Source organism: Ahaetulla prasina, chromosome 6, assembly GCF_028640845.1.
Source record: "Ahaetulla prasina isolate Xishuangbanna chromosome 6, ASM2864084v1, whole genome shotgun sequence".
Classification (NCBI taxonomy): Eukaryota; Metazoa; Chordata; class Lepidosauria; order Squamata; family Colubridae; genus Ahaetulla; species Ahaetulla prasina.
In genome coordinates, this window is record NC_080544.1 from 8,416,350 (window position 1) to 8,441,603 (window position 25,254).

The 25,254-nt window shown below is 39.1% G+C and overlaps 1 protein-coding gene across 5 annotated transcripts in view; it reads left to right on the plus strand.

Moving 5' to 3' along the window:
- The window catches only part of GBF1 (golgi brefeldin A resistant guanine nucleotide exchange factor 1), a 179,692-nt gene that overhangs the window by 88,388 nt on the left and 66,050 nt on the right, over positions 1-25,254 (plus strand). For 3 of the 5 annotated variants that reach the window (XM_058188843.1, XM_058188844.1, XM_058188846.1), the window contains exons 10-18: positions 1,401-1,618; positions 2,752-2,920; positions 3,099-3,310; positions 3,463-3,561; positions 3,964-4,158; positions 7,706-7,886; positions 8,508-8,645; positions 9,285-9,370; positions 16,049-16,251. In XM_058188843.1, coding sequence (XP_058044826.1) covers positions 1,401-1,618; positions 2,752-2,920; positions 3,099-3,310; positions 3,463-3,561; positions 3,964-4,158; positions 7,706-7,886; positions 8,508-8,645; positions 9,285-9,370; positions 16,049-16,251 — 1,501 coding nt within the window. The remainder of the gene's footprint in view (positions 1-1,400; positions 1,619-2,751; positions 2,921-3,098; positions 3,311-3,462; positions 3,562-3,963; positions 4,159-7,705; positions 7,887-8,507; positions 8,646-9,284; positions 9,371-16,048; positions 16,252-25,254) is intronic. The other 2 variants (XM_058188845.1, XM_058188848.1) reach the window with 1 other exon arrangement.

The window sequence follows — 25,254 nt, forward strand, 5'->3', positions numbered from 1 at the left end:
TGTAGATTGCATTGCAGTGATCAAATCTGGAGGCGACAAAGACATGAGTGACTAAGCAGGTCCTGCCAATCCAGGAATGATCACAACTGGAGCACAAGATAAAGGTGTGCAAAGGTGTTCTAGCCTTGACTGCCACCTGCTCCTTGAGCAGGAGTCGTGAGTATAGGGTGCACACATGACCTGTCTGGACAGGACAAACCCGTCCAGCACCAAAGATGGCTTAATCCTGGAACCAGTGGACTTCAAGTCAAAAGCCACTCACCAGGATTCAGTGAAGCCTGTTGTTCCCCATCCAGGATCCTCATAGCCTCCAGCACAAGGATAAGATGTTCACAGCATCACTTAATCTGTCAGGGACAGAGGTGCATAATTGGATATCATCAATATAGGGGTGAATTAGGGGGTGAGTGGAAAAAATATTAAGATATGGCACTGGTTTTTACGGTACTCTTAACATCATTTGCCTGAGGATAGTTTTAGTTGTAAAAATCAAAGAGAGTAACTGTCATCAAAGTGAAACATTATAAAGCTACTTAAGGACAGATACATCTCATGTACATTAAATGTATATGAATCACTTTTGCTTCTAGTCTAGTTTCGCCTAGACTAAACTATTTCTCTCATCAGATCAGAACTGAGCAATTATGATTGTGATAATTTCAATGTTTTTTGCCTTTATAATGTTGTCTTTAGAAGATGTATGACCTAACACAATAAGTTGGCATAATAGTTCGGAATATAGAATAGAATGCTAGTCCTTGAACAATCACATTTGTTTCCAGAATTGTACAGCAGTTTCAGGGATGCGGGAAAAAGGTCTTACCTACTTTTTGAGGCATCTTTTTGGCTTGCAGGATTACCTCCTAAGATGCTTCATATCTGATTTACTACACGAGTTGTGAGATTCAATATAAATGCTTTTAAAAGAATATGCATGTAAATCAATATTTATGCAAGAACTTACACAAACTTGGATAGGAACTCTGTAAATAGTCTAATCTAGAATTGACAAGAAATATTCTGTTTTCAATTTTTCAGACAGTTGGAACTTTGTTCATGCAATATTTCTGGGGTCCAAATTTTCTATTTCACATAAATTTGTAAGTTTCAAAGTTATGTGTTTGGAATTGGGAAACAGGGATTTCATGGCTTGTTCTGTGAAGACTCTGGCTGTTGATACGTAAAGTCATTAACCTTGAGGTACGAATAAGAGCCGGTGAGGTCTTTTGTGAAGTGAATACAGTGTGTTCCATTTAATTCCAGTGAGGTAGGCCACTGTTTGTTATATTATCTGAAATAATGGATAACAGTTCACATATACTAGATGCAAAAATAGAAAGAGGACACCATGTACTATAAATAAATATATGACTAATATTGCCGCTACTTATTGTTCACAGGTGAGGTCGGTGTCACTGATGTACCTTCTCCAATTTCATCTGGAAATTCAGAAAATGTATCTTCTATAATTAGTCCTGTCACTGACAGTGGTTTAGAGTTATCTTCCCAAATTCGCTCAAAGGATGATCTTACAGATTTACAACTTGTCAAATCTTTGGGAATCAGTACAACAATGCCTTTGAATGATTTTAGAGCCAGAGAGCAGGTAGAACTACAGGTATGAATTTCCTTTACAGCACTGTTCAGCAGACCAATGTACCAGTGACAGTTATAAAAGTGCTTTTATTTTATTCAGTTAGCCAGTAATGTAATTTTAAATGGCTTGATTTTAATTTTCCCTCCAAACCAAAAGGAAAAGTCCATTAAGAAATTAGCATGTAAAACGTATGATTAAAATGAGCCGTGGTGGTGCAGTGGTTAGAATGCAGTACTGCAGGCTACTTTTACTGACAGCCAGCTTCCTGCAGTTCGGCAGTTCGATTCTCACCGGCTCATGGTTGACTCAGTCTTCCATCCTTCCGAGGTCAGTAAAATGAGGACCAGATTGTTGGGAGCAATATGCTGACTCTGTAAACTGCTTAGAGAGGGCTGTAAAGTATAGAAGTCTAAATTCTGTTGCTATTGTTATTGCTTAATACACATCTGACATAGATGCTATTGCTAAAAGAGGCTGAAACAAAAAAAATCGGGTGAAAATACATCACTGTATTTTCTGAGTAGCTCTGTAAATAGGTGTAAAGGTAATAGGATGAAGAATATTTTTCTGTGTGTATGAATTTGATTTCCAATCTACTTTTTATGAAAACAGTTATTACAATTAAAAATAGTAAAGTGCTCCATTTCAAACATTAATATCTGCTATCCGTATAGGTCTTCTCAAGCATAGGTTGCATTACCGAAATTACTTTTTTTGAAGTTAGATAGCACTGACCTTACATTATTTGGATTATGAATATCACAAATCTTTTAAGGTGAAGAACAATTTTAAAGTCTGACAAATTGCCTCCGTAAATTTTTGAATAAAGTAGGCAAACTGGATGAGTATGAAATATTTAAGAAAACAATTTCCAGTTTTTCTCCTCTTTGGCAAAATTGATGGAAATTGAAATTTAAACTTTGAAAATGCTTTTACTGTTGAATATATATTGCTATTCTTGAAGCTTTAGAAATAGAAAATCATTTGCTGCTGTTGTAGTCACAGAGTTAAGTCCTTTTAATTAAGAAGGCTGATTTTTTTTTCTTTTAGTGTATGGGTTTATTTATGTCAGTGAAATAGTATATGGGATTACTTTGTCACGTAGCAATATTAGCCTGTGCTAATTTTCTGCCTTATTATCCTTGTGATTAAAGAATGACTGTCCTCAGAGGGAAAAGACTCCATCTGCCTCAGTGGAATCCATCCCGGAGGTTCTTGAAGAGTGCACTGCGGTAACTGAACACTCGGATTCTGTTTCAATTCATGACATGGACTATGTTAACCCTCGAGGGGTTCGGTTTACTCAATGCTCTCAAAAAGAGGGTGAGTGCATTGGAAAAACTGTAATAGTCATGTCTGTTTCCTTTTCATTCGATGTCTTTAAAAATATCCAAATATCATTAATTTGCCACTATCAAGAATAAGTGCCTCTGACCTAATTGAAAGGATGCTGAGCAGGAGAGCTCTAGCTGCAATGTTATTGTGTGCTCTCTCTTTCAAGGAACCACATTAGTCCCTTATGGGTTGCCCTGTATTCGTGAACTCCTGCGTTTCCTCATCTCCCTCACTAACCCACACGACCGACACAATTCTGAGGTGATGATCCACATGGGACTACAGCTACTCACGGTTGCCCTTGAATTGACTTGTATGGCAAACTGCCCGTCTCTCTTAGGACTTATCAAAGAAGAATTATGTCGTTATCTCTTTCAAGTAAGCATGAACATAATACTTTTCTCATCTTTAAAAATACGGCATGTATGTTGAAGTCTTTTGGAATAATTATTTTCTATATGATTTTAGGTTGGGATGGGGGAAAGATTAGATTTATATTCATTATCTTTGAACTTTTCATTCATTCCCAGTTACTGAACATGGAGCGGCTCAATTTGTATTCAGCTTCCCTTAGGGTTTGCTTCCTTTTATTTGAGAAAATGAGAGAGCACCTGAAATTCCAACTGGAGGTGAGCCTCTTGAAGTATGTTACCTAATCTTTGGAAGAAATTATTCCCATTTGGGGGAAGGTCTGGGGACATTTTGAAAAAAATATTCTATTTCATTAAAATGCTCACTAGAGATGTTCATATGCTTGCATTTGTTTATTGATTTTCTATTAAAAACATTTCTTAGTGCTTAATAAACATTGTGTTGTCTTGCAGTTTTGTGCTCTTATATTTTAAAGTATTCATTTATAATGATACATTTTATAATCAAATTGTTCTGAAACTCCATTTGCAAAGTCTGGAATAGAAAAGTTAAGAGTGGAGACCAGGAAAAGAAACAATCACTTATAATATTCAGCCGTGTTATAGATGAATCACATATATATCCTACGTAAACTGAACTATCCTATATCTTTCTGCCAGATGTATATCAAGAAACTGATGGAGATTATCACAATGGAAAGCCCCAAGATGATTTATGAAATGAAGGAGATGGCCCTGGAGGCTATAGTTCAGCTATGGAGGATTCCTAGTTTTGTAACTGAACTCTACATTAACTATGACTGTGACTACTACTGTGCTAATCTTTTTGAAGACCTCAGCAAACTGCTATCCAAGGTCCTGAAGAAGAATTTCTTTGGTGTTTTCTTTTCAGTACAATTACAAGCACAAAATAATATACGTTTATTTTGTAAGGAAAACCTAGGAAACTTCTCCAAAGACTGCAGAAGTTTTGACTCCCAAGTCTCTCAAAGTTGTACCCTCCTTTCTCATGCCTCATTAAATTGCTATAAAGGGGAAAATTCACCATCTAACCACATCAGAGCTTTTAAGTACCCTAGAAGTGCTTCAGAATATCACCTAAAGTTACCAGTAGAGGCTTTTTAAAATCTTTACTATAGGTAGGGATATTTTCTGAAGAGAAATTCAGTTGGAAGGGCTATTTTTAGTCCTGTATCTTTTCCACAAAAAAATGCCTCACGCTGTAATCAGGCTTTAAAACTTAACCATGATTGTTGGTGGAAATACTTTGAAATCTAATTGCAGAAATATGCGCTTGAGTTAAGCCTGTTTACGAGGGAGAAAAAATAAATGTTAGGTCTATGTATACAAAAAATCATTTGGGACTGTGATTCGGTGGACTGTCATGCTGTTTCCAGAATGCTTTCTTTAAATTCAGTTTGACACTCAGGACAAAATGTCCCTGTTTTATTCTTGATTAGGTCTATACTATTTAGTAAATTATCCTTATTGTTTTCTTCTACAAAATGTGAAAATTTGGAATTGAGAATATATAAGGAATTCCTAACCACTGTGATTTCGTATACCATCAAGGATGGCATAAAGTCTAATAGAACTGAAAATAATGGAAGTTCAGATTCTTTCACAGTATCACTGTGGATGGGAATACCTAGTTACAAATGTAAATTAAATTTGTGGTGAATTTCTAGACCTGGGGACCCCATAGACAGATTTTAGGGCATCCATGAATTTAGTTTCATTGTTTTACTTCATGTATTTAAATACATGTTTCTAAGAAGTAATCTTGGGTTTCACCAGACCTGCAAAGGAATTCATAACAAAAAATTGTTAAAAACTCCTGATTTAATGACCAACTACTGCCTATCTGATCATAATGCTGAAGATAATGTGAAAAAAACAGGGAGACAATCTAGAGATTTGGTTGACCCCAATCTAAGCATAGTTATAAAATAGGGATTCCAGTTACTCTCAGATATACTTTGAGATATGACTGCTTAGATTGTGGTCAACCAAATCTCCAGATATCCTATGTTATTGGGGTTTTTAAAATATAGAACAGACTAGACCAATGTGACACAATCCTAGATTTAATGTGAAATGAGGACTATGATCAAGATATGAAATGAGTTTGAATACAGATGGGAAATGATGATTACTGTACTGGTATATTTAGCATACAAGCCAATGAAAATTGCTAGCAGGATGTAACATAGTCGCAAAACATCTACAAAAAAAGGAAACTTAAAAAATGAGGGGGCTGACAAACAGAGACTGAAAGAAGAGTCAAGAGGGAGAAATAAGCCTAGAGCTTTTTTTAAAACCACAGTCATTAAAACTTTATTGTCTTTATTTTATTTAATGTAAGAAAGGATCAGCCAAGTTTAAAGAGAAGCCAGCATGGCTTTCAAGTGACATCCAGAAAGCTGTAAAAATTAAGAAGGCTTTTTCCCCAGCATATTTCCAACAAAGAGAACAGAAAGAAGCAAAAACTCTGGTAGATAAAGTGTAAGGTAATAACAAAGAATCTCATGAGAGACTAACGGGAAATTCAATCAGGCTATAAGTTGATTAAATAAGAGGGATTGTCAAGTATGATGGGGAGTTTATGTTGAAAAGGTACCTGAGCCATTATGATTTTCTTAGGGAGGAAATCGGACCCAAGAAAAATTGAGGAATAAGAGAAGAATCATCAAAATTTGATGCTATCTCCATAAGAGTTCTTAAAGAATTGAAATGTGAAAATGTTTTAACTCTCTAGCAAAAATGTGTAACTTGTCATTCAAATCATACCCAGTGTCAGGAGTTTGGAAAATAGTGTTATACCAGTTTTTAAAAATGAACTGGGGAGAGCCAGGAAATGTCCAAATTACGCAACTAATGCATGGATACCCAGTGAATGGGGCTTTCAATCACATTTCTACTCTGGGTTCGGGATGGGCATCTTATAATTACTCTAATTGCAATCGATCGATTAACAGCCATTCAAAGTTAGGTGGATTCCCCCCCGAAAGCTATTTATGACCTGGTCCTGAAGTAATGGGTACTGCAGCTCCCCCATGTTCATTTGCTCTTATGACCGGCCACAGGGACACTGCAGTAACCCCTCTAACCTTCCCCTCCACCCTGGCCTACAAGCATTTCCGTCTCCCCAATGACTCCCCACTAGATTCCCACTCCGCCAGGCTCCCCCGTTCTTTTGAAGAGCTCCGAAGCCTTCCATAGTGCTGGAATGCTCGGCCGCATAGTATGATTCTGGAATTGTACCATGGATGAGGAACATACGACTCCATTTGCTGCCTTTTAGAATCTTTCTGTAGCAATGTGCAAGTTCATTAAGACAGAAAAATGAAATGGTTTGTTACTGGGCCTCATGACAGCAATCCAGAAATGGCTGTCATGTTGACCTTGTGGACAGCTATAAGATAAACCGCTCTATATTTTGCTGCCTTAACGAGCTTGCACATGCAGTGCAGTCATTCATTCCAACACTTGGAAAGCCTCTTTGTTGTTGTTAGTTGCGAAGTCGTGTCCGACCCATCGCGACCCCATGGACAACATTCCTCCAGGCCTTCCTGTCCTCTACCATCCTCTGGAGTTCATTTAAACTCATGCCTACTGCTTCAGTGACTCCATCCAGCCATCTCGTTCTCTGTCATCCCCCTTTTCTTTCGCCCTCAATCTTTCCCAGCCTTAGGCTCTTCTCCAGTGAGTCCTTCTTTCTCATTAGGTGGCCAAAGTATTTCAGTTTCATCTTCAGGATCTGACCTTCTAAAGAGCAGTCAGAGCTCTTCAAAAGGTAAGGGAGGAGGAGAGTATTTGGCCTGGAGAGGTGGGAATCAGGCCTAAGGCTTGGGGTGGACCATTGGGAGTGGGCAAAGGCCTGTGGGGATCCAAGAGGCAGGAAGTGAAGGGAGGTGGGGGAGGCTTTTGGAGGACTGGGACAGGCCCACCCCTGAGGCACCCCAGGCATCACTTAACAACCTGCAAATTAGTTTAACGATTGCTTTGGTACGAACAGGGATTGTTGATTGTTAAGTGAGATACTTCACTTAGCAATCATCATGACATGCAACCATAATAGGCAGCTCTATTGTGATTGTATCTTGAGGACCACCTGTATTTCAAATGTTTTCTACTAGGAATATTAATGTAAATAGTTTGGAAAGCATATATTCCCCCATGAAATATGTAAAATTTTCTGAGTAGAAGTGTAGCTTTATATACTGAGTCAACAATGATTAACATAAAAGAAAACTAATCTTTTGTGGGGACTTAGGTTTAAAGATTTCAATAAGTTATGAAGGCTTGCATAGCCCTGTAGAACTACGGTAAGTTAAATAGAAGTTATATTTAAGTTTCCTTAAGCAGTTAGATATAGCTTTAATTATGCTTGATTTTTCAGAATGCTTTTCCTGTCTCTGGACAACTGTACACTACTCATTTGCTGTCGCTTGAAGCATTGTTGACAGTGACTGATCAAATTGAAGCACGGTGCCAAGCCAAAGTACTCAGAGACGTATATCAGCAAGAGAAAGAAATACTAAAACCAAATACAGAAATTGGCAGTATCATAAGAGAAGCAAGTGAGAATCATTTTATTTATTTATTTATTTATTTATTTATTTATTAAATTTATATACCGCCCTTCGCCCGAAGGACTGATATTTCTTCTTAAGTAGATGGTAACATTTGCAATTCTTTACCCTATTGCAGACAACAATGTTCTGTTCCATGTTTTATTTTAACAAACTATTATGTCTATGACATCTTAAACCTGCTTATGTCTATTGTGGATTTTTTTCTGTTCAAGATTTCCTTTCATTTTTAATTTTGCAGACAAATTTGGCAAGGGACATACTCATTTGGGACCCCAATATTAGAGGGAGTGCCTTTTGTTATTTGTACATACTTGAACATGAATAACCTCATTACTCATTTGTAAAATAATGAAGATAATCCTCTTTAGGATGGCATTTATGTAGCAATGATTGCTAATAATAGCAATAATTGTTATAAGGATTATTTAATGCTTTGAATGGCTTTTTGTTTTTATCAGTATTTTTATGGATGGTTTTAGTTTTAGTTTAGTTTTTATGCATTGCAAGCCACTGAGAATCATAAAAATATGTGGCCTACAAAAACAAATGATAGACAGACAGACAGATAGACAGACAGACAGACCAGATACTCTTCTTACCCTATAGTTACTGAAGAACTACAAACAAAATTTAAATTATCCACTACAGAATTACCGGAGACAAATTCATCGAGTAATGACTGCTTGGTGAACTCCCACTTGAAACAGCAAGACTGTCTGAATTCAGATATGGAAAATGATACAGGTAAATTTGATATTTAGTTTAGTAGTGGAACAGTGACGTATAAATAATATGGACTTGGTTTTGTGGTAAATCATTCTAGTTGGTTGTGAATAAGACTGGTGAATGATTGGGGGTCTTTTCATATATTAATATGGTATATAAGTGTGTATTATTTGGTAAATTATCCAAATTTTTTTACTACCAGTTCTGTGGGCATGATTTGGGCGTGGCAGGGGAAGGATCCTGCAAAATCTCCAATCCCATCCCACTCTGGGGCCAGCCAGAGGTGGTATTTGGTGGTTCTCCAAACTAAAAATTTCCGCTACCGGTTCTCCAGAACCTGTCAGAACCTGCTGGATTTCACCCCTGGTTTTATATATTCCTTTCCTCCTTTTTTCAGTGGTTGGGACTTCATTGTGTTTCTACTGCAAAATTCTAGCAAGTTTTTTTTTGTACTGTCCCTCCTCTATTTTAATATATACAGCTGAATCCGAAGATCCTGGTTTTCTGTTAACTAATAATCCTTGTCAGAATTGTGGCTGATAAAGAAGAGCAGTACTGCTGGCTTCTGAAGTTGAAAGTTGTTTTAATTGATTATAATCAGCAATCCTAGCTGTTTGAAAGGCTCTACTGTAAAAGCAGCCAATTGATTTTTTGCAGAAAAGATCATCCCAAGAAAGCCTACTCGATTTTCCTGCTTCCTACCCAGAACACAAGAACTGATAATGATTAAGAATAAAAAAAAGGTATGACATGTTGTTTTTGTGGCCATTTTGCATACAGTAAAGATGTGGGTTCATTCTTAAGTACAGTAGTAAATATAGGCATAAAAGAAGAATGTGGGGGGGGGAATCAGATTTGAATATGCTATTCTAAAGTGAACTTTAAATACCTCTATTAGCATTTGAAAATATAGAAATAGAAGGACCCCAATTAAATGCCAGAATCCCTTATAGGTGGAAAGCATCAGGAACGAACCCAGTTGGGGATTTACAAAGGCAATGGAAATGTTGTAAAAACATATAAAACCAATTCTCTTCAGTGCTGAAAACAACTTACAAAAATGTTAGAAAGTACAAGTATCAAATAAGAAAATAAAATTGCATAACAATGACTAAAACATTTTATTGTTTTAGTCAACAATTATTAATTCAAAACCCACAAGATCACAAACTTAAAGAGGCTATAAGAATATTACAGAGTCAATTTAATATGTTAATGGCAGACCAGGTGGCAACGAATATACAATATGCTAAACATAATACCTTCTGTAATGCAAATAAACCTGGGAGATGGCTGACATATAACTTAAGGAAAAAACAGAAAGCACGTGTCATACAAAAAATAGAATATAAAGGTAAAGAGATATATCAACAGGATAAAATTAAAAAGGCCTTCTCAGAATTTTACACTACTCTATATGCAAAAGATAAAATATCAAATAGGGACATTTATGATTATTTGGAAGATTATAAGGTTAATACTCTAACATTAGAACAAAGGGAGGAGTTGAATCGGCCGATAGCTACTGGAGAAATAGTGGAGGCAATTAAACAATTAAAAAATGGGAAAAACCCCGGTACAGATGGTCTTACAGCAAGTTATTATAAAAAACTACAGGATGAAATACTAGGCCCACTTAAAGAATTATTTAATCAGATACAACTAGGAGGGGGAATACCCCCGTCATGGAAAACATCTTTTATTTCACTGATACCAAAAGAGGAGCAAGATTGCTCTAAACCCGGGAATTACAGGCCGATCTCACTTTTAAATAATGATTATAAGATTTTTGTTAAAATAATAGCAAATAGATTAATGTTAGTTTTACAACAAAGAATTCATACTGATCAATCTGGTTTTATAAAAGGGAGGCAGATGAGGAATAATGTTAGACAGATTATTAATATATTGGAATATTTGGAAAAGAAGAATACTTCAGCAGCACTTATTTTTTTGGATGCGGAGAAGGCCTTTGATCGATTGCATTGGGATTTTTTATTTAAATTAATAGAGAAAATGCAATTTGGAGATTGTTTTGTTAGAATAATTAAAGCGATTTATGGAGAGCAAACAGCACAGATTATAATAAATGGTAGTTTGACAGAAGTTATTAAGATTGCGAAAGGAACGAGACAGGGATGTCCTTTATCACCACTATTGTTTGTTTTGACTCTGGAACCATTATTGGATAAAATACGAGAGTTAACGAAAATACAGGGAATTAAAATTAGACAATATGAATACAAAGTTAGAGCTTTTGCAGACAACGTAGTGGTTACTTTAACAAATCCTATAAATTCAAGTAGATTTTTGTTGGAAGTAATTGATAAATATGGAAAGGTATCAGGATTTAAAATAAATCAGAATAAAACAAAGGTGATAATCAAAAATATGTCTATACAACAGAAACAAAAACTAGAGAAAATAACGAGATTTGAGGTGGTAAAAAAAGTTAAATACTTAGGGGTTTATATTAGTTCATCGAATAAGAAACTTTATAAGAATAATTATGACTTGCTATGGCAAAAAGTTCAGAATGATATGAGTGTCTGGAAAAAATTGCAGTTATCGCTATTGGGGAGGATTGCGGCTATCAAAATGAATGTGTTACCTAGATTTTTGTTTCTGTTCCAGATGATACCAATAATTAAGAAAGATAAACATTTGGACGATTGGCAGAATGGGATTAATAAATTTATATGGCAGGGTAAAAAGGCGAGGGTTAAAATGAAAATAATACAGGACTCACGGGAAAGAGGTGGCCTTAAAATGCCTAATTTTAAACTATATTATGAAGCAGTAGCCCTTTCAGTAATAAGTGACTGGTTTAATTTAACGGAGGAAAGAATTTTGAATATAGAAGGTTATGACTTGTTATATGGATGACATGCGTATTTATTTTATGAAAAAAAAAATGGATAGGGCTTTTAAGAATCATGTGTTGAGAAGTGCTCTTTTGCGGGTCTGGAAAAAATATTCTTATAAACTAGACTATAAGATTCCTATATGGGCGAGCCCCAGACATGCAATAGAGAATATAAATATAGAACAGAAACAGGAAATGATTACTTATAAAGAACTTTTGTATGCTGAAGGAGGTAGATTGCAATTAAAATCATTACAGGTATTAAATGAAGAAGGGAGGAATTATACTTGGTTTCAATATGGGCAAATAAGTGCTAGATGGAAAGAAGATCAAAAAATTGGTATAATGCAAAGGAGGAAAATTTAATAAAGCAAATTAGAAATCAGACCCAGGAGCATATAAAGAGATTGTATAATGTGTTGCTTGAAATAGATTCGAAAAGGATTAGGTAGAGGACTGTATGATAAAATGGGCACAGAATATTCAGGAACCAATAATGTTGGAAACATGGGAGAAAATCTGGGTTAGAAATGTTAAGTTTACACAAGCACAGAATTTAAGGGAAAATTTTTATAAGATGTTTTATAGATGGCACTTAGATCCCAAAAAATTATCATGTATGTATCCTGATATCCAAGCGAAATGTTGGAGGTGTGACTGTGATGACGCTACATATTTTCATATTTGGTGGACTTGCAAGAAAATTAAGGCCTTTTGGATAAGAATTTGGTGGATTATTCAAAATGTACTGAAGAAGAAGATAAAGTTCCTGCCACAATTTTTCCTTTTGGGAATTATAACGGATTGTACAGGGATTGAGACTAAATTGATTCTGAATTTAATAACAGCAGCAAGACTGTTGATTGGACAATACTGGAAGAAAAAGAGTTACCTACAATAGAAGAATGGATATTGAAAGTTGCTAATTTGGCTGAGATGGCTAAAATCTCAGCTTTTGAAAGACAATATGCAGGAAAGATATTTAATTGAATGAAAAAAGGAATGATTATTTACAAAACAGATATCAGATTAAGAAATATCAGATTGCCTTTGAATAATTAGGAAGTATTATTTTATGTAATGGGGGGGTTGGGAAATGAAAAGATTTGGATGAGGTTAATTGGATTGGAAGGGAAAATTTTACTCTATGTTTGGTTTATGTATAACAATACCTTGTGATTGACCCGGGAAGCCGGGGGAGGAGGGGGAAAGGAAGGGGAAGGGGTTTTGTGGGGGAGGGGGAAAAGGGGAAAAATGTTTTTGTTTGTTAAAACTTTTTCAATAAAAAAAACAATGACTAAAACATTTTATTTAGTAATTTGTTTGATTTGTATCTCACAATCTATACAGGAGCTCAGAGTGTTGCTTTTTTGAAATGGAACATGGGAAAAACCTTGGGAGACAGTATGAACAGGTGCTGCTTAGAGAACAATCCCTAAGATAAGAGAGGACATAGCCCACACCTGGAAACAGGGCAGAGCAATGGGCTCAAATGGGAGCGTCCTTAGTTTTTTGGGCTGTAAATAAGATAATTATTTATACTTTCAGACTTATAAGAGTCTGTTAATGTAGCTCTACACTAAAGTAGCAATAAAGGAGAATATTTGTAGCTCAGGGTTGAAATGAAACTTTGGTGCTCTCTGAATTTGGTTGTTTTCTTGCAGATGTTCATTACCCAAACTAGGTAACATGATCACTTATGTTTGGGTAATGTTACCTAGTTAGGAAAACGAAACCTCTGCAAGAAAACAACCAAGCTCAGAAACCACCAATGACCCCTGACACTAAAGCAGAATTAGCATATTTATTAATTTATTTAATTTACTGACTGTGTTTCCTGTCTAACCCATCTGGTAAGGCTGATATTCCTCCATTTTTCCTGACAATAACCCTTGAGTCAGAAAAGTCATGCTTTTAACTTCCATGCTTAAGAGTGGACATTAACCTGGTTTTGTGCAGACCCCAGTGTCCATATGTATCACCTCTCCTGTGTGAGCTGCATTGGCTGCCGATTTGCTTCCAGGTGCAATTCAAGGTGATGGTTGTCACCTTTAAAGCCCTTCATGGCTTGGGACCAGGTGATCTGAGGGACCGTCTCTTGCGAGTCACATCTACCCAACCCATCAGAGCTGGGAGGCAGGGAATGCTGCGGGTCCCATCCCCTAAGGAGATACACCTGGTGGGACCCAGAAGAAGGGCCTTCTCCATGGTGGCTCCCTCTCTCTGGAACATCATCCCCCCCAGAGCTTAGAATGGCCCCCCACTCTAACACTCTTCCAGAAGGCGCTGAAGACCTGCTTCTGCCAGCAGGCCTGGGGAACCCAGAGCGAGATAGAGCCCATTAGATGGCTCGTGTGATCTGCTGTCGCCGGGGTGTGGGGTGATTTTATTATCAATTTATTTGATTCTTTATTATTAGTTTTATTGTTTTAAATGAGGTTTTATATTTTGTAAGCCGCCTTGAGTCACCATGTGCGAATAGGCAGCAATGTAAATTCTATAAATAAATAAAAATAAATAAACCTGAGTCTATGCAATTCTCCTGTAGTATCTTAATTATACACTGCACTGATTCTAGGTACCCATCTAGGTACAGGTAATTTTAGATTTACAACTACAATAGGGGCCAGAAAATTTGTTGTTAAGTAGTGCAGTCATTAAGTGAGGCATTACATGACCACCAAATTTTACCACCATTTTTGCCATGGTCATCAAATCAACATGGTCACTGAGCAAGACATCAGGTGACTGTGACTTGACACCTCCTCTGCTCCTCCTCTCCATTGACTTTGCTTGTAAGAGGACAGTTGGGAAGGTTGTAAATTTATTATTTATTTTTTGGGTATTTTTTAAGCTCCCATCTTCCTCAGAGATCACATGACCGCAGGATGCTGTAACTGTCATAAATATGCGACACCCTATATCAAGGAGATCAACACCCTATATCAAGGTGTGCATAATTATTAGGCAGCTTCTTTTCCTCAGGCAAAATGGGCCAAAAAAGAGATTTAACTGAAAAGTCAAAAATTGTAAAAAGTCTTTCAAAGGGATGCAGCCCTCTTGAAATTGCTAAAATATTGGGGCACGATCACAGAACCATCAAACGTTTTGTTGCAAATAGTCAACAGGGTCGCAAGAAACATGTTGAGAGAAAAAGATGCACATTAACTGCCAAAGATTTGAGAAGAATCAAACGTGAAGTTAGCAGGAACCCATTATTCTCCAGTGTTGTCATATTCCAGAACTGCAACCTGCCTGGAATGCCCAGAAGTACAAGGTGTTCAGTGCTCAGAGACATGGCCAAAGTAAGGAAGGCTGAAACCCGACCATCACTGAGCTGGACACATGTTGAAACAGCAAGTCTGGGCCAAGAAATACCTGAAGACAGATTTGTCAAAGGTTTTATGGACTGATGAGATGAGAGTGAATCTTGACGGACCAGATGGATGGGCCTGTGGCTGCATCAGCAATGGACACAGAGCTCCACTTTGACTCAGACGCCAGCAAGGTGGAGGTGGGGTCCTGCTATGGGCTGATATTATGAAATATGAGCTAGTTGGACCTCTTTGGGTTGAAGATGGACTCAAAATCAACTCCCAAACCTACTGCCAGTTTTTAGAAGACACTTTCTTCAAGCAGTGGTACAGGAAAAGGTCTGGATCTTTCAAGAAGACCATGATTTTTATGCAGGACAATGTTCCATCGCAGGCGTAGAAGTATCCACTGTGTGGCTAGCCAGTAAAGGCCGTAAAGATGAAAGAATAATGACATGCCCCCCTTCCTCACCTGACCTACACCCTCTTGAGAACTTGTGGGCCCTTCTTGAAGGGGAGAATTATGGTGAAGGAAAACAGCGTCTGGGATGCTGCAATTGCTGCACAAAAAGTTGATCGTCAACAGATCAAGAACCTCACAGACTCCATGAATGGAATCTTATGACTTACTGAAAAGAGGGATGGCTATATTTGTGAACTGTCAGAAATGTTTATTTGTTCATTATGAGTTGTTTGTTTATTATACTCACTTTAACAGATGCAAATAAACGAGTGAGATGGGAAAATTTTTGTTTTCCATTTAGTTGCATAATAATTCTGCACACTAATAGTTGTCCAATAATTGTGCACACATAGATATTCTCCTAAGAAAGCTAAAACCTCACTTTTACTTTCCTAAATATTCAAGTTTGAGGTTTATTAATATTTTGGATTGACTGAGAGCACTGTAATTGTTCAATAATAACATTAATCCTCCAAAATACAACTTGCCTAATAATTGTGCACACAGTGTAGAAATTTGGTGTAAGTGTGGGCATTGGTCAAATTTTTTTATTACCATTGTATTTTAAATTGTTGCTAAACAAGGTACCTGCTAAGCAAAACATGACTATTGAATTTTACTAATATAAAATTTAATTTTGTGGAATAAGGTCTAAAAATGGTCTCCAAACCTAAAGATTAAAAGAGAACATATTGAATTATGAGAGAGAGTATATGATTTGATAAAAGTAATCTCACTATAAAGTATAACTTAAGTTATTCATTTTGACTTTTTAAAGCTCTTAATAAGTGGTTCAGAGCACTTCAATCAAAAACCAAAAAAAGGAATACAGCTTCTTCAGGAGAAAAATCTCTTGTCTACCCCAATGGATAATGATCAAGTAGCCAAGTGGCTGAGAGAAAATCCTAAACTGGACAAGAAAATGATTGGGGAATTTGTGAGTGATCGAAAAAATGTTGATTTGCTGGATAGTTTTGTTAGGTGAGTAGAAATGTTTCTTAAACATACCAGAATCAAGCTAAGAAAACTCTAGAATAGAGAATAATGGTTGGTTGATTTTCATACAATTATAAAATTGCAAAGGATTTAGGAAATAATTAGAAATTATGGTTGCTGTACTATTTGATAGATATGTATGTTTGTATGTACTATATGTATGTATGTGTTTTGGAACTTACCACTTGTTCTGACCTAGGCTTCCTGATACAGTAAAACCACACAAAAACCCTCTTTTTATTTCAGCGGCTATGAATTCTGCTCATTCAGAGCCTATTCATTCTCAATCTGTTCATTCACACATGAGTCCCAAATAGTTGTAAAGAGCCCAACAGAAGTCAGCCATGGTTCTTCGGGATAAGGCTGGTAAACACCCACCTTTATCTCCCTTGACATGCTCCCAAGACCTAATTGGCAATTAACTTTGCAAGGCCACACGGAACACAGAGTCAACATGGAGCTGCAGTATTGAAACCGTCCGGCACGAACAACAGTTGCTTCCTGCAAAGGCCCATGCGCCTTTGCTCCTATTTTATATCTTATGGGAGGGGCCAATTATCTCCAAGCCCTACTCCTGAGTTTTCCCTTTTGTTTTAACTGTTCTTACCTTCTGGGAGTTTTGCGCACTGGGAACAGGCTCCCCCTGTTCCTCTGCCTCGCTGATGTCCAACTCTGAAGGCTCCGGAGTCCGCACATAACTTCCAGATGGCCCTGGCCCCATCTCTGCCTCTGATGCAGAGCTCTCGTCTGAGTCTTCCCCAGACTCCAGGATTGGCCCATCTTCCTCCCCAGCCTCCTCACTGTCCAATACTGCTGCTAGCTCCGCAGGCTGCCGGCAGACCACAACACCAATTTACCTTCTGTGAAATAGAGCAGCTGTTCATTCTAAAATAGTATACTTTGTTTATTGCTAGATTATTTATCATGTTTATATTTTACTTTACTCTTGAGATCTCAAGATAGCGTACGTGGGAGTCTCTTGTTTTAATCCCACAATAATCTTTTGAGTTAACATTGAGCTTAGAATTTAGAACTTAGTATAAGAGAGTTGGAATGGACCTTGGATGTCTTGTAGTCCAACCTCTTCCTTGAGCAGGCTAGAGCATAGACCATTCTGGAACAATGGCTGTCCAATTTCTTCTTGAAAATCTCCAGCAGTGGAACACCCACAATTTCTGGAGGCAAGCCACTCCCACTGATTAATTATTCTCACTATCAAGAAAGTTCTCCTTAATTCTTAATTTGTTAAGCTTCCATCTATTATTTCTTGTCTTACCCTTAGGTACTTTGGAAAATACCCCCTCTTCTCTGTGACTCCCCTTCAGATATTTGAAGACTGCTATCATGTCACCTTCTTCTTTCACCCTTCTCTTTGTTAGACTAGCCATAGCTAGTTCTCGCAAATCTTCTTTGTCAGAGTGTTTACAGCGTGGCTACTATTTTGAGACAACCCAGGTGCAAAATACAGGACACAGAGGTTTGTCTTACAAACAGTGGTGATGGATGGATGTGTACACACACACACACACACACACACACTTATGCAAAGCTAGGCAATCAATCATCTTCAACTCTACCCGGCAATGCAGATACAATATGGCAAGGAGAGTGATACACGAGGAGAGAGATACGCCGTCTCATGGCCTCCTTTATATAGACAGCTTCTTAAAGGGCAATAACCCTGCTGACTCATCCTCAGTCTTAAAGGGCTGGTCAGCTTTAAATCATCATTACTCTGACACTCCTCCCATTTAAAGTTGAACAGTTGAAAGCTTTAACATATTCATGATGCTTTTCTTGCCTCCTGCTTCAGTTCCTACGCTCATTGCTACAAACGCTACTAGTACCGTTACTATTCTTTCTGCTGGAACTACTCCAAATTCCATTATCTACTGACTCTGTACACTCTGTCTCATTAATCTCCATTACATCCTATTTACCATCTCTTGGCTGGATACCTTTACTTTCTCTTTTCCCTAGCTCAGTTTCCTCAGTTTGGTTTATCTGCTTGCCTGTCATTCTCTTTAACTTCGGCTTCCTCCATTTATCTCGTTATTCTTTAGGCACTGACCATGACCATATCGCTTGGTAATTATGGGGTTCATTATGAATACAACCTACTGTAACCTCACTTGCAGTGAACTGCTCAGGAGTTAACTCTTTTATTTTAAAAATTCTTATTATTTTTTAAAGAACAAAACATGACAAACATAAAACATATTTCCTTTTTCCAACAGTTTCATAATGGTATTCTTCTATTATTTACATTTTCCCCCTACTCTTCTTTAACTATACTTGTCTTTATAGTCCCTTTATTCCTTATTTCTGTATATAACCTTTCACACATAATATTATATCTATATATTATTTTACAAACATTTTCTGTTTTGTGACATTCTTCCATTCTTTTCTTATTTACTATTTCTAATCTCCAGCCAGTTATACCATTTGTTCCATACTGCATAGTATTCTGTAGCCTCCTTTTCTTTTATCTCCTTGGTTAGTTTGTCCATCTCAGCACAGTCCAGAATTTTTCTTATCAGTTCTTCCTCAGTTGGTAAATTATTCTTTTTCCAGTTCTGTGCATATGCTAGCCTTGCTGCTGTAATTATATGTAAAATTAGGTATTGTATTTCTTTGATATATTTCCTGGTGGATATTTCCAATAAGAATAACTCCGGTTTCCAATCTATGGGTTGCTCAATTATCTGTTCCAACCATTTCCTAATTTTGGTCCAATACCTTTTTGCGGATGGGCATGTCCACCATAAATGATAATACGTTCCATACGCCTTTTTATTTATTTATTTATTTATTTATTTATTTATTTATTTATTTATTTATTTATTTGTCACAACAATATATGTAGGTATCATACAAAAAGATTATATAGCATATAAATACATATATGAGTAAATATTAGGAGGTATAAGCATATATATATGTTTGTGCGCTTATGCACGCCCCTTATGGTCCTCTTAGGAATGGGGTGAGGTCAATAGTAGAAAGTTTTTGGTTGAAGCTTTTAGGATTATGAGAAGAGACCACAGAGTCAGGTAAAGTATTCCAAGCACTGATGATTCTGTTACAGACGTCATATTTTCTGCAATCTAGATTAAAACGGTTGACATTTAGTTTGAATCTATTGGTTGCTCTAGTGTTATTGCAATTAAAGTTGAAGTAGTCTTTAACAGGAAGGACATTACAATAGATGATTCTGTGAGTTAAACTCAGGTCATGTCGAAGGCAACGGATTTCTAAGTTTTCTAAACCTAGGATTTCAAGTCTGGTGGCATAAGGTATTTTGTTGTTTTCAGAGGAATGGAGAACTCTTCTTGTAAAATATTTTATTTTACTTTTTACATTTCCAGCGTGTTGGTGAAATGTTGGGAAACATCTTGGCAAGTCTTGCTGTAGGGAGATGCCATTTATAGAACATCTTGATCTGGTTTTCCTTGAATGCCGCAGACATAGTCAATTTTATATTCATTTCCCAAATTTTCCCCATTTCTCCAATTGTATATTATATCTAAAATTTTTCCCCATTTTATCATTGTCTCCTTGATGACCTCATCTTCCATCTTGTATCGCAATAAATATTTATATATTTTACTAATTAATTTTTCCTCCGTTCCTTGTATAATTTTATCCAATTCTTGTAGACCATTTTGAATTTCATGTAATTTTATATCCTCTTTATATTTAATTTGTGTATATATCCACCAGTCTATCTCCCTACCTAGATCTTGTTCTAGTTCTTGTTTTGTTTTCAAATTTCCCTGTTCATTTAACAAATCCTTATATCTAATTACCTTATCAATCTCAATTAAATTTGGATGTTTCAATGCTTCCATTGTGGATAACCACGTTGGAATTTTTATGTAGTGCTTTTTTTAAAAAAAAAATTCTGCCAAGTCTGTAAGAGAGCATTCCTTAATATATGCCTTTGAAAGTAATTATGTGTTTTAAACTTTTCATCCCAAAGGAATGTGTGCCATCCCGCTTGCAGGTTGTGTCCTTCTGTAGCTAAGAGCCTTTTATCTCTTAACTCCATCCAGTCTTTTAACCAAGTTAAAATAGATGCTTGATAGTATATTTCCCACTCTGGTAATGCCATGCCCCTTTTATCTTTAGTATTCTGTAAAAGTTTTAATTTAATTCTCATTTTCCCCCCTGCCATATAAATTTAGTAATTAATTTATTTAGGTCTTCAAAAAATGTTTTCCCTAGTTTTATTGGAATAACTTGAAACGAAAATAATATTTTCGGTAGTATATTCATTTTGTCAGTTGCGATCCTCCCAAGAAATGAAATCTGTAAATTTCTTCATTTTTCCAAATCTTTTTTTATTTGCTGTAATATTTTATCATAGTTATCTTCCTTAATTGAAGAGCACTTTTTATATTCTTCTTTTTTAACTTTTAAACCCTTTATTTCTTGATCTTCTCTAATTTTTATTAAAAGGGATATTCAAAAAAATTACTTTTATCATCATTTGGCACATAGAATCCAACTACTATTGATTTTATTCAGTTAAGTTCAATTTTCACTACTACAAATCTATCATGTTCATCTAATAGAAATAACAGGTTTAAATTGGGTTTTATATATAATATGACTCTATTGATCTTTTTTAAAATCAGCAAATATAAATTCCTCCCCATATCATTTATTTATTACTGTATTTTTTGGAGTATAAGACACACCAGAGTATAAGACACACCTTAGTTTTTGGGGAGGAAAATAGTGGTGATGATGGGGAATTCTGCCTACCAGGTATTCATCTGGCTAGTCCCAGCACATTAGTTTGCTCGCTGGTTTGAGGTTGGGGCTGGTTGGGGCATCAGTTTCAGCACATTAGTTTGCTCGCTGGTTTTGAGGTTGGAGCTGTGCTTCTAAAGCACAGCTGATTGTTGGAGGGAGCAGCAATTAGAAAAGCAGGCAAAACACGGAAGATCGCTTCGCTTGCGTTGGAGCTGAAAAACAGCTTCAAAAGCACAGCTGATCCTCGGAGAGAGCTCCAGTGACTAAAGCAGGTAAAACGTGGAAGGGGTAAGAGAAGGCAGCAGCTGTTCCGGGTAGCAATTTTGGGCACCGGGCGGGGTTACAGTCGGAGCATAAGATGCACCCAAATTTTCAGCTTCTTTTAGGAGGGAAAAAAGTGTGTCTTATACTTTGAAAAATATGGTAAGTATTTCTTATCTTGTTTCTTGATATGTGTTTCTTGAAGATAAGTTATATCAACATTGATTTTCTTCAGGTAATGAAATAGATTTTTATGCTTAGATGGGGCATTTGCCCCAATAATATTCCATGTAATAGACTTAATCTCCATCTTTAGATAAAATAGCCAGTTCCTGTACGAACATTTCAGCTGCATCTTCTTCTTTGATGTCAACCTTTGATGGCATGCTAAAAATAGGAGGCTTAGGGGCTTTTTAATTAGTTGTTTTAAGAGATTTTTTAAGGGGAGTTTTAATGGGGATTTTAAGGGTTTGGAAGGGGAGGGATTCGTGGTGGGGAGAGAACCCGTCGGGAGGGTGGGAGGTTAGGGCGGGTATTGGGAGTAGCCCGCGGGTGGGGGCCAGTCCTTGCGCATGCTCGTGGCTCAGTAATGGGTTCGGAGGTTATAGGGGGTTGCGTTCCTTTTGGTGAGGTGGTTCCATTTGCACGGTAAGTGGGAGGGGCAGATATGGCGGAAGGGGGACGTATGTCTGGGGGCGCTCGATGTCTGCAGGCGATCGCGCCCGATCCCCTCCTTCTCCCGTTCCCGGATGGTCAAGACCCTCAGAGCCTGGGCCTTCGTCTGATGTTATACGCACGGTCCGTGGCCAATAAGGCCCCCTAATACATGATCTGATTCAGGGGTGCAGCGGATATTATAGGTTACGGAGACCTGGTTGGGCACTGAAGGGGCGTGCCCTGGTCGAGATGTGCCCACGGGTTTCCGTGCATTCCATCAGCCGAGGCCCAGGGTAGGGGTGGGGGTGGCGGTTGTTATTAAAGAGAGTCTAGAGCCGAGGAGACCACTGTACCTCAGATTGCGGTGTGAATCCCTCTTTGTGAGGTGGGGTCATAGGTGTCAGATGGGCTTGCTGGTCACGTACCTGGCTCCTTGCTGCGTGACAGCCGCCCTGCCCGAGCTCCAGGAGGTGCTGGCTGGGGTGGCAGTTGAGACCCCCAGACTTTTAGTCATGGGGGACTTTAACTTGCCATCTTCCGGCTCGTCATCGACGGCAGCTCGGGAGTTCTTGGCCTCCATGACGGCCTTGGACCTGACCCAAGTAGTTGATGGCCCTACTCACATTGGGGGTGGCACTCTGGACCTGATTTTCCTCTCTGGTCAGTGGTTGAGAGATCTGGACTTAAAGGAAATAGTCACTGAACCTTTGTCATGGTCAGATCACTCTCTTCTTCGCCTGGACTTTCTGACCGCCATTCACCACTGCAGGGAGACGGAGCCGATACGTTGGTTCCGTCCCAGGCGCCTGATGGACCCGGATGGGTTCCGGACGGAGCTTGGGCCATTTCCTGAGGGTCTGGCTCACGGCTCGGCTGAGGAACTTGTTGCGGCCTGGGAGCGGGCAGCGGCGGGGCCTTAGACCGTGTCGTGCCTTTGCGGCCTCTGACCCGGCGCAGGTCCCAACCGGCTCCTTGGTTCTCCGAGGAGCTGAGAGGATGAAGCGCGGAGAAGACGCCTAGAGAGTTCCTGGAGGTCTAGCCGTTCGAAGCTGATCGGACACTAGTGAAGTCCTATACTAGGACTTACCTAGTGGCATTGAGAAGCGGCGTAGCTCGCCTCCTCCTCATTGCATCGGCAGATAACCGCCCAGCCGCCCTGTTCCGGGTGACTCGCTCCCTCCTACACCAGGGGAGCGGGATGACCCGTGCAGGACGTGCTGAGAGTTTAACGGTTATCTATACGATAAAATCGTTCAGCTTCGGGATGGTCTGGACCAAGATTGCGGTGACACGGGTGAGATGCTCGAGGTGGTCTTGGCGATATTGTTTGGGATGAGTTTGACCCTGTGGCTCCGAGGACATGGACAGGTTGTTGGGTAGGCTGAATGCCACCACGTGTTTACTGGACCCGTGCCCTCCTGGCTGGTGCTGGCCACTCGGGAGGTGACACGAGGCTGGCTCCAGGCGATTACGATTGCTTCTTTGGTGGGCGTCTTCCGGCCGCCTTGAAAGAGGCGGTGGTGAGGCCCCTCCTTAAGAAGCCTTCCTGGACCCGGCTGTTTTAGGTAATTATCGTCGGTCTCCAACCCGCTCAGCGGCGAAGGTTGTAGAGAGTATGGTGGCATATCAGTTTCCTTACACCTGGATGAAACTGTCTATCTAGACCCGTTCCAGTCCGGTTTCCGGCCCGGTTACATACGGAGATGGCTTTGGTCGCGTTGGTGGATGATCTCTGGAGGGCCAGGGATAGGGTTGTTCCTCTGCCCTGGTCCTATTAGACCTCTCAGCGGCTTTCGATACCATCGACCATGGTATCCTGCTGCGCGGTTGGAGGGATTGGGAGTGGGAGGCACCGTTTATCGGTGGTTCTCCTCCTATCTCTCCGACTGGTCGCAGTCGGTGTTGACAGGGGCAGAGGTCGGCCCGGGCGCCTCACTTGTGGGGTGCCGCGGGGTCGATCCTCTCGCCTACTGTTTCTTTATCTACATGAAGCCGCTGGGTGAGATCATCAGTGGTTTCGGTGTGAAGTACCAGCTGTATGCGGATGACACCCAGCTGTACTTTTCTACACGGACCACCCCAACGAAGCTATCAGTGCTGTCCCGGTGTCTGGAGGCCGTGCGGGTCTGGATGGGGAGAAACAGGCTCAAGCTCAATCCCGCCAAGACAGAGTGGCTGTGGATGCGGCATCCCGGTACAGTCAGCTAAATCCGCGGCTGACCATCGGTGGCGAGTCAGTGGCCCCGATGGAGAGGGTTCGCAACTTAGGCGTCCTCCTGGATGAGCGGCTGTCTTTAGAAGATCATTTGGCCGTCTCCAGGAGAGCGTTCTACCAGGTTCGCCTGGTACGCCAGTTGCGCCTTTCTGGACCGGGATGCCTATGCACGGTCACCCACGCACTCGTGACGTCTCGCCTGGATTACTGCAATGCTCTCTACATGGGGCTCCCTTGAAGGGCATCCGGAGGCTGCAGTTAGTCCAGAATGCGGCTGCGGGTGATAGATGGAGCCCTCGTGGCTCCCGTGATGACACCCATCCTGCGCAGACTGCACTGGCTACCTGTGGCCTTCGGGTGCGCTTCAAGGTTTTGGTGACCACCTTTAAAGCGCTCCATGGCATTGGGCTGGGTTATTTACGGGACCGCCTACTGCTACGCATGCCTCTCACCGACCCGTGCGCTCTCATAGAGAGGGTCTCCTCAGGGTGCCGTCAGCGAGGCAATGTCGCCTGGCGACGCCCAGGAAGGGCCTTCTCTGTGGGGCTCCCACCCTCTGGAGCGATCTACCCCGGCCTTCGTCAGCTTTGGACCTTGGACCTTCCGCGGGCTCAAAACATACCTATTTAATTGTGCAGGACTGAGCTAGATTTTAAATTTATGGGTTTTAACTGGGTTTTATTTTTTATATTTTAAAATACGGGCTTATAGAATAAGTTTTTTAATTGTTTTTATAGTTTATTTATGTGTCTATGTGTTTTTAAGTGCCTGTAAACCGCCCTGAGTCCTTGGAGATAGGGCGGTATATAAATAGGATTAATAAATAAATAAATAAATAAATAAAACCTGTTGAGGTTGATCTACCTCTAATTTCTTGTCTGTATCCATTTCTTCAGCTGGATCCGAAATTACCGTAGTTTATGTCTGATCAAGAAATCCTTGGCTTTTTCTATAGAATTCAGTCTGAATCTTTGCTCTTGATAAGTGAGTATCATTCCTTCAAGTTTATCCAGTGGAAGGGAATTTTCTTCTTCTTCAGAATATCAGTAAGAACAGGCTTTCCTTCATCTCAAAATTCTGACAGAAATTTC